The sequence below is a fragment of the Suncus etruscus genome, chromosome 12, assembly GCF_024139225.1.
Source record: "Suncus etruscus isolate mSunEtr1 chromosome 12, mSunEtr1.pri.cur, whole genome shotgun sequence".
In the NCBI taxonomy this organism is placed as follows: Eukaryota; Metazoa; Chordata; class Mammalia; order Eulipotyphla; family Soricidae; genus Suncus; species Suncus etruscus.
The window spans coordinates 88996011-89013801 of record NC_064859.1 but is presented as its reverse complement, the minus strand read 5'-3'; the positions used below and the strand labels follow the sequence as shown (position 1 = coordinate 89013801).

Sequence of the window (17791 nt, the reverse complement as noted above, 5' to 3'; positions counted from 1 at the left end):
GGAGCCCTACTAGCAGTGATCCCTGAAAACAGCCAGGAGTAAGTCCTGAGCACTGCTGGGTGTGGCTCCAAACCTTTCCCTTCCAAAAAAGGGAAAATAAAAACCTGTCAATATGTTCTTTTTAATAAAATATGAGAGATGGGGCCAGAACCAAAGCACAGCGGGTCAGGCATTTACCTTGGACGCAGCCTAACATCCCTAACATCCTATCTGGTCCCCTGAGCCAGGAGCAATTTCTGAGTGCAGTCAGGAGTCTACCCTGATCATCTTAGGTTTGGCCTTGAAACAGAAAGAAAACACGAGAGGAAGCTGGAGAAATGATACAGCAAAGTGCTTTCCTTGTATGCAGCCATCCCAGTACAGTCCTGGCATTGCATGTGGTTATGAGCAGCACCAGGAGTAATCCCTAAGTCAGGAGAAACCCAAGTACAGCTGTGACTCAAATTCCTTCTACTTCCTCCCCACACCCCCTCTGAGCACATGAAGGAGAGACACTCAAGCACTGAGCTGGGAGCAGCCACCAAACACTGCCAGGTGTAGCTTCTAGCCTCCCTATCCCACCCCAAAAGATCTGGGGTTTGGGATGTAGCTCAGAAGTAGAGTACTTTCCTTGCATGTGTGAGTCCTTGCTTTGATGCCCAGCACTTAAAAAAAAACTCTAGACTCCTAAGAGGGAAGGGAAAAGGGGGGAGAGAGATGGGGAAATCTTGGCATTTGGTGGTCCCAGTGTGAGTTACAGGTGAGCTACAGAGGAAAGAACTGACCCTGCGCTTTCTGTCACAGGAAACGTTCAGGCGGGAGATTCCGTGCTAATCCATGCAGGATCAAGTGGTGTGGGCACCGCTGCCATCCAGCTCACGAGGATGGCAGGAGCTATTCCTCTGGTCACAGCTGGCTCCCAGGAGAAGATTCAAATGGCTGAAAAGCTGGGAGCAGCTGCTGGGTTCAATTACAAAGAAGAGGATTTCTCCGAAGCAGCCCTAAAATACACTAAAGGTAAACAACCTTTTATGAGCTTCTGCAGCTCAAAGGAATGTCAGAGATGATTATATAAAAACCCTTTCTAGTCTTCCGGTTGCCAGCACTCTGGAGGTGTCGTATAGCACTTACAGAACAATAGCTGCCCTAGGCACCTTCTAAATTTTTTTTTATTTTGATTTGGGTCCACACATGGCGATGCTAAGGGGTTACTCCTGGCTCTGCACTCAGAAATCATTCTTCATGTGCAGGAGTGATAAGATGCCAATGATGAAACCCACATTGGTCGCATGCAAGGCAAGCATCCTACCCACTGCACTGTCACTCTGGTCTTAATTTTTTAAACTTGGAAATTTTTTTAATAATAATTTTATTTTGACCATAGTAGATTACAAATCTTTCACAGTAATATTTTAGGTACATAGTGACATTGAATCAGGGGCATTACCACCACCAATGTTGTCATCCCTCCGCCCCTGTTCTGAGTTTGGAAATTTTTAATGATTTATTATTTAAACATATTTAAAAATAGTTAATTGAAGGGGCCGGAGAGTTAGCATGGAGGTAAGGCATTTGCCTTTCATGCAGAAGGTCATCGGTTCGAATCCCAGCGGCCAATATGGTCTCCCAAGCCTGCCAGGAGCGATTTCTGAGCGTGGAGCCAGGAGTAACTTCTGAGCACTGCCGGGTGTGACCCCAAAAACAAAACAAAAAAAAAAAGTGATGATAAACATTTAAAAAAATATTTAATTGAAACCTGTGGTTACACGCTTGTTCATACTACAGTTTTTTTCACAGATAAAGTTGTTCATGATTGAGTTAGTCATACAACGTATATCAACCTTCACCAGTGCGCCTACCATTAAGGAGATTTTAAAACTTCATTTCCAATTACTCATTGCTAGAGTGTAGAAAGACCAGTGGTTTTTATATATTGATCTGTGTCGATATATTAGTAGTTCTAAAGTTGTGTTATGGATTCTTTGGCAGTTTTTAATATAAAGATGGTGTGTGTGTGTGTGTGTGTTTGTGTGTGTGTGTGTGTGTGTGTGTGTGTGTGTGTGTGTGTGTGTGTGTAAAATTTATCCCAACATGAGAATTTAGTCTGTCTCATAGACTCATGTGCATCTTCCCTGTTTGTCTCCCATCCTAGCCTGGGTGCCAGTGGATTTCTACTTAAGTGACAGTTGGAGAGAAACTCTACCCTCATATTGCCCCATTTCCCTTTTGCTTGTTAATCATCATAAAATATTAATTAGGGGCTGGCAAAATAGTACAGGGAGTAAAAATGCTTACCTTGCATGTAGCCAGCTCCAGTTCAATCCCCAGCAACACATATGGTCCACAAGCATTGCCAGGAGTAGGCCTGAAGTGTGGACAAAATAATTAATTTTGTGATGCAAGTATATGATAGACATGAGTTACCTCACCTCCAGTATATTTGTTGTCAACGTTTCTCAATTCTACCTGCATTTCTGTATACCCTGACAGGCACAACAAAAATAGTATGGGAAAAGCTTTACTTTGCACCAAGCTTTGTAGCTGATAACTGTTATGTCTGTTTCATATGGTAGGTGCTGGGGTCAACCTCATTCTGGACTGCATAGGTGGATCCTACTGGGAGAAAAATGTCAACTGCCTGGCTCTTGATGGTCGCTGGGTTCTCTATGGACTGATGGGAGGAGCTGAGATTAATGGGCCTCTGTTTTCAAAGCTACTTTTTAAACGAGGAAGTCTCATTACCAGTCTGCTTAGAAGTAGGGACAAAAAGGTGAGTGATGAGTAATTTAATTCTTACAATCATTACCCAGAAAAGTGTGATTCATTGACTGGAAAACCTGTCACACCTTAGATTAGGTAGCCTCTAGAAAAGTCAGCCTCTCTGTGAGTAAACCAGAAACTGTTTCCTGGCCAAAAAGATATAGTAGAGCCATAGAGCGTTTGACTTGTATGCTGCTGACCCAGGATGAACCTGAGTTCGATTCCCCGAATCCCATATGGTCCCTGGAGGCTGCTAGGATCAATTTCTGAGCGCAGAGCCAGGAGTAACCCCTGAGCACCACTTGAGTGTGGCCCCCAAACAAATAAAAGTTTCTCAGAATGAATTAAAATTGGTCAATGGAGGGACCAGAGCTGTGGTGCAAGCCATAGGCATCTGCTTTGCACGTTCTAGCCTAGGACGGACTGCAATTCAATTCCCTGGTGTCCCAGATGTTCCCCCAAGCCAGAAGCGATTTCTGAGTGCATCACCAGGAGTAACCCTTGAGTGTCACGGGGTGTGACCCAAAAACCAGAAGAAGAAAAAAAAGGTCAATGTAAACCTCAGTCTCTTGGGAAGAGAATAACTAATGCTTATTACATTATGAAGCTTTCCATCAGAATGAACAAATCATGGGCCAGAGAGATAGCACAACTGTAGGGCATTTGCAGACCCTGGAGAGACCTGGTTCGATTCCTGGCATCCCATATGGTCCCTGCCAGGGGCTATTTCTAAGTGCAAAGCCAGGAGTACCCTCTGAGCACTGCTGGGTGTGGCCCAGAAACCAATCAATCAATCAGTAAAGTTTAAAAAAAAGAATGAACAAATAAGTGTCATTGACCACATTAGGAGATATTTCTACTAGTTCTAGGGTTTAAGTTTTCAAAGCCCTCCTCTTCTCAGTTTTGTAAACCTCTGCCTTCAACAGATTATGCACTCCTAAAATCTTGGTCATTCTAGCAGGTGAAGCTTTGAGAATGTTTCCCAGCAGATTCTCACTTTTACCTCAAGTCAGCGTCCTGTTTAGACACAGGAAGCATCCCCATTTCTTTTCTTTTTTGGGGTGGGTTTGGGTTTTCCTGGCTTTACACTTAGAAATAACTCTTAGCAAAGTTCGGGGAATCACGGGACCCCAGGAAGCAACCCCAGTTTGTCTATGTGCAAGGCAAAATGGCCTACCCCCTGTACCACCATTTGTTGTTTTGTTTTGTAGATCTTGCTGGTGAGGTTAGATCTTGGGCAAGTAGAAAGCTTACAAAAAAAATCCAAGAGCCACTGGTGTATGTAGGGCAGTGGTCCTCAAACTATGGCCCGTGGGCCACATATTGTATTTGTATCTGTTTTGTTTCTTCATTGCAAAATAAGATATATACAGTGTGTATAAGAATTCGTTCATGGGGCCGGAGAGATAGCATGGAGGTAAGGCGTTTGCCTTTCATGCAGGAGGTCATCAGTTCGAATCCCGGCGCCCCATATGGTCCTCTGTGCCTGCCAGGAGCAATTTCTGAGCGTGGAGCCAGAAATAACCCCTGAGCACTGCCGGGTGTGACCCAAAAACCACAAAAAAAAAAAAAAAAAAAAAAAGAATTCGTTCATAAGTTTTGTTTTTAGTATAGTCAGACCCTCCAATGGTCTGAGGGACAGTGAACTGGCCCCCTGTTTAAAAAGTTTGAAGACCCCTGGTGTAGGGGATAACTCACTTTATTTTAGGTGGGATTTGGATATTTATAATGTGTCTCAACCAATCAGGTTAGGGGACTGTAAGGGTGTGAGCTCTATGTCAGCCAGTCACGTTATGGGAAAGTAGGGTGTGAGCGCTGTGTGTTTAGGGGATTAATAGAGTGTGCTCTGTGTTTAGAGGATTAGGGAAAACAGGGTAGAAGATATGAATATGAATTAGGATTAGGAGCAGGGTGTGTGTTCTGTGTGTTTAAAAAGGATGTGTGCTCTCTGTAGTTAACTATAGTTTTGTTTTTTGTTTTGGGGTCATACCTGGCTTAGGGGTTACTCCTGGCTCTATACTCAGGAATTACTCCTGAATTACTCAGGGAGCCATATCAGATGCCAAGGGTGGAATCAACTGTGTGCAAGACAAACACCCTACCTGCTGTACTATCACTCCAGCTCCCCTCCCTCCCGTCCTTTATTCGTTTTTTTTTTTTTTTTTTTTTTTTTTTTGTGGTTTTTGGGTCACACCCGGCAGCGCTCAGGGGTTATTCCTGGCTCCATGCTCAGAAATTCTCCTGGCAGGCACGGGGGACCATATGGGACACCGGGATTCGAACTGATGACCTCCTGCATGAAAGGCAAACACCTTACCTCCATGCTATCTCTCCGGGCCCCCTTTATTCCTTTTGTTTTTGCCCTCAAACAGCAACGGTCAGGGGTTACTCCTGGCTCTGCACTCAGAAATCACTCTTAGCAGGCTCGGGGACCTATGGGATTGATCCCGGTTGGTCGCATGCAAGTCAAACGCTCTATCTGCCGCGCTACTGCTCTGACACCAGCCCCTATTTCTTTTTTTTTTTTTTTTTTTTGGTTTTTGGGCCACACCCGGCGTTGCTCAGGGGTTACTCCTAGCTGTCTGCTCAGAAATAGCTCCTGGCAGGCACGGGGGACCATATGGGACACCGGGATTCGAACCAACCACCTTTGGTCCTGGATCGGCTGCTTGCAAGGCAAACACCGCTGTGCTATCTCTCCGCAGCCCCTATTTCTTAAGCAGAGTGTAGGCATCTTTTTTTTTTTTTTTTTTTTTTTTTGGTTTTTGGTTTTTGGGCCACACCCGGTAACGCTCAGGGGTTACTCCTGGCTATGCGCTCAGAAGTTGCTCCTGGCTTGGGGGACCATATGGGACACCAGGGGATCGAACCGAGGTCCGTCCAAGGCTAGCGCAGGCAAGGCAGGCGCACCTTACCTTTAGCACCACCGCCCGGCCCCAGGCATCTATTTTTAACTGATCCTCTATGTTGCTGGTAAGTACCTTTGATGAGTCATATTGGTAGTACCATTTATGACTTAGTGCTGGATTGGACCTCAGCACCCATCTGCATGGAATTGAGTGCTCTAAATCACTAACTCTATAGTCCCTAAAACGTTTACTATTTTGTGTGTGTTTGTGTGTGTTTGTGTGTGTGTGTGTGTGTGTGTGTGTGTGTGTGTGTGTGTGTGTGTGTGTGTGTGGTGGTGGTGGTGGTAGGGCATACCTAGTGGCATTTGGGGACAGTTCCAAGTTCTGGGAACCAAATGGTGTCAAGGAGAGGGCTGGGCCTTCCACATGTACAGCATGTACTCAGCCTATGGAGGCATTTGATTCTGAAGCCTTCATGTAAAACTTTTTTTCAGGGGCTGGAGAGATAGCTTAATGGACTGGAACTCTTGCTTTCATGCAGAATACCCAGGTTTGACCCCAGCACCATATGGTCCCATAAGGAAACTAGCTTGAATGTAACAGAGTGTGATCCCCAAATTTTAAAAAGTAGTCCTGCTGTCAGTAATATTTATTTACAGGGGGCAATGTTTATTTGGTACAGAACAAAGGTTGAAGACAGGCACATATATGCCACTTGTAAAAGGGATAGGGTCTCCACACTCCATGCTCTGCACAGAATCAAGAGCAATGCTGTTTGGAGAGTGGCAAGATAAGGCTTTGGTCCAGGCTAATTGTCTCTTTTCCCTTATTTCAGTACAAACAAATGCTGGTGAAGGCATTCACGGAGCAAATTCTGCCTCACTTCTCCATGGAGGGCCACCAACGACTCCAACCAGTTGTGGACAGAATTTACCCAATGGCTGAAATCCAAGAGGCTCATGCCTACATGGAAACCAACAAGAACATGGGCAAGATCGTCCTGGAACTGCCCCAGTGAAGGGACGCTATAGGACATGACCTCAGATTTTGCAGAACAAGTTTGGAGGAGACATTCCTCAGCAACCAACGCAGGAGAATGGGTTGAGTCCAGGTCAGCCAGTGGCCTAGATGGCCAATCCTGGAGTCACAGTCTAACTTCTCAGGAATCAGCAAAGGCCTGGGGCTGGTCCTCAGTGGTAGAGCATGAGTCTTGCTTAAAGGTTTGATTCTGTTACGGCAATAAATAAATAAATAAATAAATAAATAAATAAATAAATGAGAAATAAAGAGCAATTGTTTTTTTTTTTTTTTTTTTTTTTTTTTTTTTGGTTTTTGGGCCACACCCAGCAGTGCTCAGGGGTTACTCCTGGCTCTCTGCTCAGAAACAGCTCCTGGCAGGCACGGGGGACCATATGGGACACCGGGATTCGAACCAACCACCTTTGGTCCTGGATCGGCTGCTTGCAAGGCAAACGCCACTCTGCTATCTCTCCGGGCCCGCAATTGTGTTTTAAGGGTGACTGGTTCCTGGGGGGGGGAACCCTTGGGTGTCAACTGAATCAGGGTTGCATTTGTGGGGAATTTGGAGTCACAAGCAGTTGATGCTCAGCAGGTGTTGTACCAGGGCTGAAGTTTTGGGTACCCATACAACGCTGGCCATCACCCAGCCTGTATCCTTAATAAGGCCCTGGGAGAGATGCCCGTCGATTCTAGAAGCCCAAGTAGTGGTACACCAGATATACAATCCCCATACCATGATTCTACCCAGGCCCCGCCCCTTCCGCAACTCACCCGCGCCAGGACCCGCCTCTTCCGGTCATCTTCCACCCAATAGGAACGCTTCCCACAGGCCCCGCCCCTTCCGGCTCCATTCTCGGATGCCTCTGGGCTCGTCTTCCGGGTTCTGAGCCTCGTTTTCGTCGCAGTCTCGCTATTTTTCGCCCGGAGTCTTTTCGCGACGGGACGAGACGCTACGTCATACGTCATCACGTAACGACGCTTTTCCCTTCCGGGTTCTCAGACCGACTTCCGGCGCCCGCTGATGTGGACGTGCAGCCCGGGACTCCGTGCTGCGTTTGAAGCCCGTGTGCTCCGGTAACTCCCTCGGCCCGCCGAGATGGCGATGCAAGCGGCGAAGAGGGCGAACGTGAGTATTGGGCCTTTCTTTCCTCGGAAGCTGCAAGCCCAGAAGTTGGTTCCTATGGGGGACCTGAACTCAGGGCCTTCCCTTGGAGCCCCACTGACGTCTTAGGTCTCCTGCAGAATCGGAGGCGTTGGTGGCTTCACCCGCAGACACCCGGGGGATCAGGATCTGCAGAGTCAGCAGCACACACGAGGCTTTGATGAGCGACCTTGGTCATGGGCAGTTGTGTTGGTTCTTGCAAGAATAGAGGGCGATTTCTTAGTGAGTTTTTTTTGGGGGGTGGGGGTTTAGGTCACACCCGGCAGCGCTCAGGGGTTCCTCCTGGCTCTATGCTCAGAAATCGCTCCTGGCAGGCCCAGGGGACCATATGGGATGCTGGGATTCGAACCACCGACCTTCTGCTTGAAAGGCAAATGCCCTACCTCCATGTTATCTCTCCAGCCCCTTTATTGGTTATTTTAAATGAGTCTTTTTGCTCGCCTACTTTAGACCTGACTTGGGGTACAGGAAAGAGGCCATTAGGGTGTGTGTGTGTGTGTGTGTGTGTGTGTTGGTTTTTGTTGGTGTGTGTGTTGGCTTTTGTTGGTGTGTGTGTGTGTGTTGGTTTTTGTTGGTGTGTGTGTTCGTTGGTTTTTGTTGGTGTGTGTGTGTGTGTTGGTTTTTGGGTAACACCCAGCGGTTCTCAGGAGCCACTCCTGGTTCTGCGCTCAGGAGTCGCTCCTGCTCCTGGCAGACTTGGGAGACCATATGGGATACCTGGAATACAACCATCGTTGGTCCTGGATCTGCTGCATACAAGGCAAATGCCCTACCGCTGTGCTATCTCTCCAGCCCCTGGTCTATGTATATTTTCATTTTTCTCCGTGTAGGGACCCAAACCCAAGTCTCTTGCTAAACCGTGAATCACATCTCCTCCCCCTTATGAGTTAAATTTATTGAACACCTAATATATGCCAGACACTAGTCTAGGTATTGGGGATAAAGGTGTGAGTGAAGCAAAAGCTTCATTTGCTTACATTCGAATGTTAGCAGGGTTTTGTGGAAACCAGAGAGGGGAGTGCTTTCAGACAGAAAGTGGTCAGTTCTGAGTAGCTGAGCACTGTCTGGTAAGATGAAGATAGTATATCTAGTAAGATCAATTAGACATAGTGAAATGGAGACTGGGGGGCAGCTAGATGTGCTCAGTAATCACTCCTGGCAGGGTTCAGGGGACTTCTTGAGCATGTGAGTAGCCATTCTAGTGTGGGCTGGACACAATGCAACTATGCCTTATTCACTGTACTATCTCCTGGGGATGGAGACTTTTGTTAACTTTCAATGAATCGTTTCAGTGCATGAAAACACAGTTACTCCAGGATGAGAACTCAGAAAACAGATCGTTCTTGCTTAGAATTCTGACAAAGGAGAAAGAAAGATAGTTGATGGTCTTTTTAATAAAATGTGTGTGGTATAAATTGTTTCTATGTCACTGGGAAGAGTAGGAAGAGCTGAGGATGAGTTAATTTCAGGGTGGTTTGGGGTGAAGTAGGGACTGACAAAGTAATTAGAGGGAAAGTAGGTGAATATGGGTGTAGGTTTTGCATGCAGCTGACCGAGTTTTGGATCCCTGGCACCCCACATGATCCCCTAGGCCTGCCAGAAATGCAGAGCTTTCAGGAGTAACTCCTGAGCACAGTTTGGTATGGCCACTCTCCACCTGTAGATGTCGCTGGTGAGGTAGGATCCTGGGCGAGTAGAGCTTACCAAAAAAAATCATCCTAGAGTCACTTGGGGGGGGGAAGGGTGGTAGAATAACTCCTTTATTTTAGGTGGGAATGGGATTTTTTTTTTTTTTTTGGTTTTTGGGCCACACCCGTTTGCTCAGGGGTTACTCCTGGCTATGTGCTCAGAAATCGCTCCTGGCTTGTGGGGACCATATGGGATGCCGGGGGATCGAACTGCAGTCCTTCCTTGGCTAGAGCTTGCAAAGCAGACACTTTACCTCTAGTGCCACCTTCCCGGCCCCCTATGGAATATTTTTGATGTGTCTCAGCCAATCAGACTAGGGGAAAGTAGAGTGTGAGCTCTATGTCATCCAATCAGGCTTGGGGAAAGCAGGGTGTGTGCTCTGTGTCTTTAAACAAGGTGTGTGCTCAAATGTTGAACTACACTCCCCCCCCCCAAATGTAGGTGGATAAGAGTAAAGTTCTATTGTTGGGTTTAGTGATAAGTAAATTGGAAGTACTTACCATTGGGCATATGTTTTCTCCATAAAGATGGTCATTTGGATGGACAAGGATACAGACTAACTTAGAGGCTAGTGGTGGTGGTGCTTGCGGGTGGTAAAAATGGAGGAGTCTTGCAGTGTGAGAAAGCATTAATTCCATTGATCATCTATTTATAGTTAAGCAGTATCAGTAGTCAAACCCAGGGCCTCACACTTGTGACACATATGCTCTGCCACTGAGCTACATCCCAGCTCCAGTCATCTTTGAATTTAACTTTGAATCTTCAAATATGGAACTCAGAGACCAGAGAGATAGTATTGGGCAAGCTTAAGATGCTTTGCTTTAGCTTAAGGACCTAGCATTGATCTGGTCCCCTGAGTACTCCCAGGAATAACCATTAGGCATAGAGCCAGAAGTAGACCCAGAGAAGTGGTCCCAGCCCCTTACTTGCTACACTCCTCCTCCCCCCCCCAGGAAAAAACACAAATTGAGAATTTTAGTGCCAGGAAAATTGCTCAGGGAGCTGGAATACATGATCCAGTTCCACCTTGGGACTGCTTAGCCCTCCAGAGACCCCTGATCACCACTTTGTTTTTTTTGTTTTTTTGTTTTTTTAAAAAAAATATGGAACGCTTCACGAATTTGCGTGTCATCCTTGCGCAGGGGCCATGCTAATCTTCTCTGTATCGTTCCAATTTTAGTATATGTGCTGCCGAAGCGAGCACTGATCACCACTTTGTGTAGTCTGTGTGGCCCCCAACACTGCTAAACCCTGAGCAGCATTTGAATTGTGGGGCCGAGCATTGAATGATCCAGCCTAGATGGCCAAGACCCTTGCACCCCATGACAGCTCCTACACAACGTTAGAGGTTCATCGTATCTCTTTGCCTTTTATTACACTACTTAAACGAACATGGTATTTTTTTTCCATTTATGTACCATTTGGTTTAATAATCACAATAGTTACTGGTCTAGAGTAGACAGAGGACAAATTAATGTCCTGTATATTATTGAATATGGAGATAAAGAGCACCGGAGTCATCAATTAACTATGGAAATCATGAATGTGACTGAGAGAGCAAAGGAGTATAGAGCCAAGAGAAGGGATAGTAAAGGAAATCTGTTTTATTTTTGTTTGGGGCCACACCCAGCGGCGCTCAGGTACTCCTGACTCTGTGCTCAGAAGTTGTTTCTGGCAGGTTTGAGGGACCATATGGGATGCTGGGAATCGAAACTTACCACTGTGCTATATCTCTGGCCCCAGGAAAGGGAATATAAAGAGGAATGTCTAGACAACTTGGGATTGAACTCAGGATTTCTGCAGATGACGTGTGAGCCTCATCTCTGAGATTAGAAGAACATATTTTATTGATGAAGATTGAAAAGAATTAGCCACAGAGTTAGGAGGAAGCTGAGGAAATAGGATGCCAAGAATAACCAAGAAGGGCTAGAGCAGGGGTCTCAAACTCAATTTACCTGGGGGCCGCAGGAGGCAAAGTTGGGGTGATTCTTGAGTGCAAAGTCAGTAGTAAGCCTTGAACATTGGGGGGTGTGATCCAAACAACTAAAACAAAACGAAACAAAACAATAAAAGATTCCTCTAGGGCAGGGCCACAAAATGTTGTACGGAGGGCTGCAAACGGCCCGCAGGCCGCGAGTTTGAGACCCCTGGGCTACAGTGAGAGTACAACAGATAGGGCTTTTGCCTTACTGGCTGACCTAGCTTCGATCCTCAGCATCCCATATGGTCCCTAGCATTGCCAGGAATGACCCCTGAGTGCAGAGCCAGAAGTAACCCTGGAACACCACCTGGTTTGTCCCAAAGCTCAAAACCCAGACAAATAAAACTGTGGGCCACAGTCAGGAAGTTCAAATCTGGAAACATATGTGAACATATAGTGACCCCTATGAGCAAGTGTGCGGCATCTAAAGAATGCAATCAGCACCTGTGCAAACCTCTCGAGCAGTATAGATGAGTATCATTGGAAAAACAGCGACAAAGGGAAGGGAGTGCAAGAAGGGAATTTCTGTTTAAGGCGATGAAAAAGTAGTTCGGAAAAAGTACTTGATCAGGGTGCTGGGTAAAAGCTGGATTGTGATAGGTTTTTGATTATTAGTAAAGTAAAAGTGTCAGGCAAATGCAAAAATTATGTATCCTTTGTAATGATTTTTAAATTTTGAAATTGGAGTGTAGGGTGCTGCGCCACACCTAACCCAGTGGAGCTCATCCTGTTGTTTTTCTGTTTTAGATTCGCCTTCCTCCTGAAGTAAACCGTATTTTGTACATAAGGAATTTGCCGTACAAGATCACAGCTGAAGAAATGTATGACATATTTGGGAAATATGGGCCTATTCGGCAAATCAGAGTGTAAGTGTTTATTTATGTTTCTGGGGGCAACATCTGTTGCTGCTCAGGGCTCCCTGCACTTCCTTACCCCATCTTTGAATTCAGGATCTCTCCCAGGAGTATTCTGGGGACCATATGAGGTGCTGGGGAAAACCTGGGTTGACTGCATGCAGAGCAAGTTCCCTGCTTGCAGAGTGTCTCAGTGAAACTTTTGAGAGCTTGTTTGGAGGTTCTAGCAGGGGAGCCCAGGTACTTGTATGCCTTTGACCAAAGAATGATCCATCTCTATTTAGGGAAGACTGTCCTCTTCAACTTAGCATGCAGCTTCAGGAGGGACGCACATGGAGCGATAAGAGAGGAAGGGGACACCTGCCTAGCCAGCCAGTCAGCCAGTTGAATCAACCTTAGGGTGACAGTTGTTGCAGCCAGATCACCCTCACATCCATTAGTGAAACTTTTGATTTTTATTTATTTATTGGTCTTTGGGCCACACCTGGCAGTGCTCCGGGGTACTCCTGGCTCTGCTCTCAGAAATCACTCCTGGCAGGTTAGAGGACCATTTGGGATCCTGGGAATCAAAGCACGCCTGTCCTGGGTTAGCCACATGCAAGACAAATGTCCTACCACTATGCTCTCTCTCCAACCCCCCCCCATTAGTGAAACTTTTGAATTGTCATTTCCATAATGATTGCATAATTTTCCATCTCAGAATGTAACTGATAGCAGGACAACCAGAGGTGGCTGTGTAGGCTGTAAGCTGAGCTGAGAGTACCTCTGAGAGCCTCAAGATTGAAATTGGGGTCAGAGAAATAGTACAGTGGCTCTTGCCTTGTTTGTAGCCAACCTAGGTTCAATCCTTAGCGCCCCTATGGTTCCCTGAGTACTGCCAAGTGTGGCCCAAAACCAGCAACATAAAATGAAATCAGGGTGAGTTTGGGGGTGGGTGGGGGTCTTCTCTTTTTTGGGTGGCCCACACCCTGTGCTGCTCGAGATACTCTTGGCTTTGTACTCAGGAATTACTCCTGGCAGTACATGGTGGACCATATAGGATGCCAGGGATCCAAACCAGGTCGGCCACGTGCAGGGCAAATTCCTTACCCACTGCTATAGCTCTGGCCCGTGGGGGAACTATGTTGTGTCTGGAATCAAACCTGGGTTAGCAACATGCTAGCATGGACCCTAACCACTCTATCTCTGCTGTTGGCTCTGCTCAGTGTCTCTTCCAGTAGCCTATGAGCAGCTATAGAGCAAGCCCAGTGATCACTGTATATTGTGCAGATAGTGACTGTTATCTCATACAGTGTAAGGTGTGTGTGTGTGTGTGTGTGTGTGTGTGTGATGTGAAAATGGTCGCCACAAGGCATACACTGCAAAACTAACATGTTTTGGGAACTGGAGTGAGCACAGATTCAAGAGTAAGCCCTGAGCACTGTTGGCTGAGGCCCCAAAACAAACAAACACAATGAAAATGTTTTTGCTGAGCTATCCTCCAGCCCTCTGTACCTTTTGATATAAGGGAACTGAAACTTGGAGAGATTAAGCTAAATGATTAGGTTTTGTAATTCCTTCTCTGAGCTTTTACCATCAATCAAGGAAATAGTGTTGGTTTATGTCTCTCTTATCATAGGTTTTGACTACATGCCTTTTCAAGTCAAAAACTACTGCAGGGGCCTGGAGAGATAGCATAGTGGCGTTTGCCTTGCAAACAGCCTATCCAGGACCTAAGGTGATTGGTTCAAATCCCGGCGTCCCATATGGTCCCCCATGCCTGCCAGGAGCTATTTCTGAGCAGACAGCCAGGAGGAACCCCTGAGCACCGCCGGGTGTGACCCAAAAAAAAAAAAACAACAACAACAACAACAAAAACTACTGCAGGTGTCAAAATTATAGATCGATAGTAGATAGGATACTTGAAATGGAGAATATTTAGGCTGGAGAAATGGTACATGCACATGGCTTGACCTGTGTTTGGTTCCCAGCACCATATGTGACTCCCCCCCCCCCCCCCAACCACTGTCAGGAATGATTCCTGGGTGTAGACTCAGGCGTGAGCCCTGAGCATCACTGTGCTTGACTACCCAAAAAAGGAAAACAAGAAGTAGAGGCTAAAATATTAGTTTCTGTTGTTTAAGGAGCTAGAAATAAGAGTGCTTTTGCTTTGTTGTTTTTGACTGGGGAGGCGTGGTTTGGCTCACACCCAGCAGTACTCAGGGGTTACTCCTGGGTCTCTGATCAAAAATCGCTCCTGGCAGGCATGGGGCACCATATGGGATGCTGGGATTTGAACGACCGTCCATCCTGGACTGTTTTCATTTTTTTTTTTTCTTTTTTTTTTTTTGTTTTTTGGTTTTTGGGCCACACCCGGTAACGCCCAGGGGTTACTCCTGGCTATGCGCTCAGAAGTCGCTCCTGGCTTGGGGGACCATATGGGACGCCGGGGGATCAAACCGCGGTCCGTCCAAGGCTAGCGCAGGCAAGGCAGGCACCTTACCTGTAGCGCCACCGCCCGGCCCAGCTGGACTGTTTTCAAGGCAAACGCCCTACCACTGTGCTGTCTCTCCGGCCCTGTTTTTGCTTTTTAAGAAAGGACAAGAAAAGAATTTGATGGCAGGAAGTAGATCCACACCTGGGGATTCTTGAAAGCACTGAGAATATACTTAAGATAGAGGCTCCTTCGATTGGTCCATAAACTTTTTTGTATTTGTTTGTTTGATTTTTGGGACCCACTTAGCAATGCTCAGGGGTTACGCCTGTCTTTTCACTCTGGGCTTACTCCTGGTGCTACTCAGGGAACTATTTAGAATGCTGGGGATGGAACCTGGGTTGACACTACCCACTGTATCATCACTCAGCCTCCTCAATTGCATTTTTATAAACGTTTAAATTGCATTTTTTAAAGGTAGGCAGGCAGTAGCCAAAGATAGCTCATTGGTAAGGCACTGGTTTTAAGTATGTAATACTTTTGAGTCTATACCTGGCATTACAAAAATAAAGGCAAGTTGTGTCCATTGCTGCGCTATCTAAATTCTACATTCTACAAAATTATGCTTTGATGAATTACACTATGCAATGACTTTATGGTGCATTTTCCAGAATATAACACTGGAGACATAGTACAGGGGTTAAGGTGCTTGCCAACTATCGATGCTTAGGTACATGTGTAGTTTGTTTGTTTTAGTTTGAGGGCCATGCCCTGTAGTACTCAGGGTTTACTCCTGGCTCTGTGTTCAGGGATTTCTGGTGGGGTTCAGGGGACCATATGTAGTGCTACAAGCAAGGCCAGCACCCCTATACTCTGCTACCACTCTGGCACTAGATGTGTTTTTTGTTTGGTTTTAGTTTGAGGGCTACACCCAGAGGTGCCCAGGGCTTACTCCTGACTCCCCTCTAAGGGATCATTCCTGGTAGGCTATGGGATGCCAAAAATCAAAACCAAGTCAGCCATGTGCAAGGCTAGCATTCTACTTGCTTTACTATGGTTCTGCCCCATCAGTGTGTATTTTAATGGAGCCAACTCTCATTGCTTATTAGATATTATGTTTGGGGTTTTTTTTTTTTTCTTTTCTTTTTTTTTGGTTTTTGTGTCACACGCAGCAGCGCTCAGGGGTTACTACTGGCTCTACACTCAGAAATCACTCTGGCAGGCTCGGGGGACCATATGGGATGCCGGGATTCGAACCACTATCCTTCTGTATGCAATGCAAATGCCCTACCTCCACGCTATCTCTCTGGCCCCAGATATTGTGTATTTTAATGAAGTCCAACTTAACTCTTTAGCGGGAATACTCCGGAAACTAGAGGAACAGCTTACGTGGTCTATGAAGACATCTTTGATGCCAAGAATGCCTGTGATCACCTGTCGGGATTCAATGTCTGTAACAGATACCTCGTGGTGCTGTACTATAACGCCAACAGGGTGAGTGGCAGTGGTTTTTACTGTTACCTAAGGGGAGCCCATAGAAGAGTTAATACAGACTGGCACTATTGGGGAGAGGTGTTCGAGTCCTCTCAGTGTTGGCGGTGAATTCCTTGGACTCTGTTGTTGACTGTGCTACTTACCACATTTACAGGCATTTCAGAAGATGGATACCAAGAAGAAGGAAGAACAGTTGAAGCTTCTTAAGGAGAAATACGGCATCAACACAGACCCACCGAAGTAAACACGGTCTTGCTTTCCATTCAGGACTAAACCCATGAATGACCAACACCACCCCTGTTGTGTTTTTAATTAGTACTGAGTATTGTGGTTGTTTTTGGCCTGGTGGTGCTTGGAGTCACCCCCAGCATTACTGGTGAGGCTCATGCAGTGCTTAGGGACCAAACCAGCCCTTTGAGCTGTCTTTCTCAAAAAGATACTATGCTATTGTAATTTCTTAAAACTTTATCACATGGAGTTGATAGAACATCAAGTAAGGTGCAGACTTAGGTTTGATCCCCGGCATGGAGTAAGCCTTTAACACCTCTGTGTTTCTATAAACCTCCCAAAGAAAAACCTTTTTGATAACATGTACAATGTTGTGTTAATAAACTCGTTGCTTTTTTTAAAAAGACATGTCTGTGTTTTCTCTTGAACATTCCCATTTTTTGGTATAAGGACAAAACAAAATAACTATTGGTCTTCATCTATTCAGTGATAGGTGACCTGGAGACAGAGCTTTTAGCTAAAAGGTTGATATACTCAGGGGTCGTGTCTGGGGTTGAAGTTGACCTCACAAATGCCAGAGTGCTCCATCGCTGAACTACATCCCGCACTCATTTATCTCCATATATTTTTGCTCTTGGATTACTCCTGGAAGTTCTCAGGGGCTATTCCTGTTCTGTGCTCATAGGAGACTCAGAGCCAGGCTTCGAACCATGCAGTACCGGAAACTGAACCTGGGCCTCCCACATGCAGAGTCTGTGCTCAGCTCTTCAAGCTCTCTCACCAGCCCCCAAAGAAAATTTACTGTGGGGGGCCGGAGTAATAGCATGCAGCCAACCAGGATGAACCTGGGTTTGATCTCCAGCATTCCATATGGTCCCCAACGCCTGGAGTGATTTCTGAGTGCAGAACCAGGAGTACCTTGAGTGCTGCCTGTGGCCCCAAAACAAAACAAAAAATAAGACTTGCTGTGGTTATTGTGTTTTGTTTGTGTTGAGGACACATCCAGCAGTGCTCAGGAGTTTACTCCTGGTTCTGTGCTCAGAAATTGCTCCTGGTAGACTTGGGGGACCTTATGAGATGCTGAGGATCAAGCCCGGGTCGGCCACTATGTGCTGTCAATCCGGCCCCAGTGGTTCTTGCTTTTAAGGGCCAGAGCTGAGTTCTATCCCTCTGCCCATTTATAATTTTTAATAATGCCTGCTATTTTCAGACAAGTACCTGTCATCAGGACCTGATGAAGAGTTGCCAGAGGGGCCGGAATGATAGTAAGTAGGGACTTTGCCTTGCATGCAACTGGCCCGTATTCAATCCCCGGCATCCCTTATGGTGCCTCAAGCACTGCCAGGAATGCCACCTGAGTGT

At 46.2% G+C, this 17791-nt stretch overlaps 2 protein-coding genes and 1 non-coding gene across 3 annotated transcripts in view; 2 read left to right on the top strand and 1 right to left on the bottom strand.

Moving 5' to 3' along the window:
* The window catches only part of TP53I3 (tumor protein p53 inducible protein 3), a 13275-nt gene extending 6427 nt beyond the window's left edge, over window positions 1-6848 (top strand). The window contains exons 4-6 of the mRNA XM_049784488.1: window positions 784-996; window positions 2553-2749; window positions 6424-6848. Coding sequence (XP_049640445.1) covers window positions 784-996; window positions 2553-2749; window positions 6424-6606 — 593 coding nt within the window. The 3' untranslated portion in view covers window positions 6607-6848. The remainder of the gene's footprint in view (window positions 1-783; window positions 997-2552; window positions 2750-6423) is intronic.
* Window positions 6849-7609: 761 nt separating this feature from the next.
* Window positions 7610-16640, top strand: SF3B6 (splicing factor 3b subunit 6). Its single transcript, XM_049784498.1, has 4 exons — window positions 7610-7734; window positions 12188-12306; window positions 16063-16201; window positions 16356-16640. Exons 1-4 carry the CDS (start codon window positions 7705-7707, stop codon window positions 16443-16445), a joined length of 378 nt encoding a protein of 125 aa, XP_049640455.1. The 5' UTR covers window positions 7610-7704; the 3' UTR covers window positions 16446-16640.
* Window positions 10557-10663, bottom strand: LOC126025003 (U6 spliceosomal RNA). Its single transcript, XR_007501056.1, has one exon. It is a non-coding gene; the product is annotated as a U6 spliceosomal RNA (small nuclear RNA).
* Window positions 16641-17791: the final 1151 nt, after the last annotated feature.

Bases quoted from the DNA above. Each gene is read 5' to 3' on its own strand.
- SF3B6 (XM_049784498.1), top strand. From the start codon at position 7,705: ATGGCGATGCAAGCGGCGAAGAGGGCGAAC. The intron at 12,307-16,062 runs GTAAGTGTTTAT...TTAACTCTTTAG, and splicing joins CCTATTCGGCAAATCAGAGT to CGGGAATACTCCGGAAACTA. The intron at 16,202-16,355 runs GTGAGTGGCAGT...CCACATTTACAG, and splicing joins TGTACTATAACGCCAACAGG to GCATTTCAGAAGATGGATAC.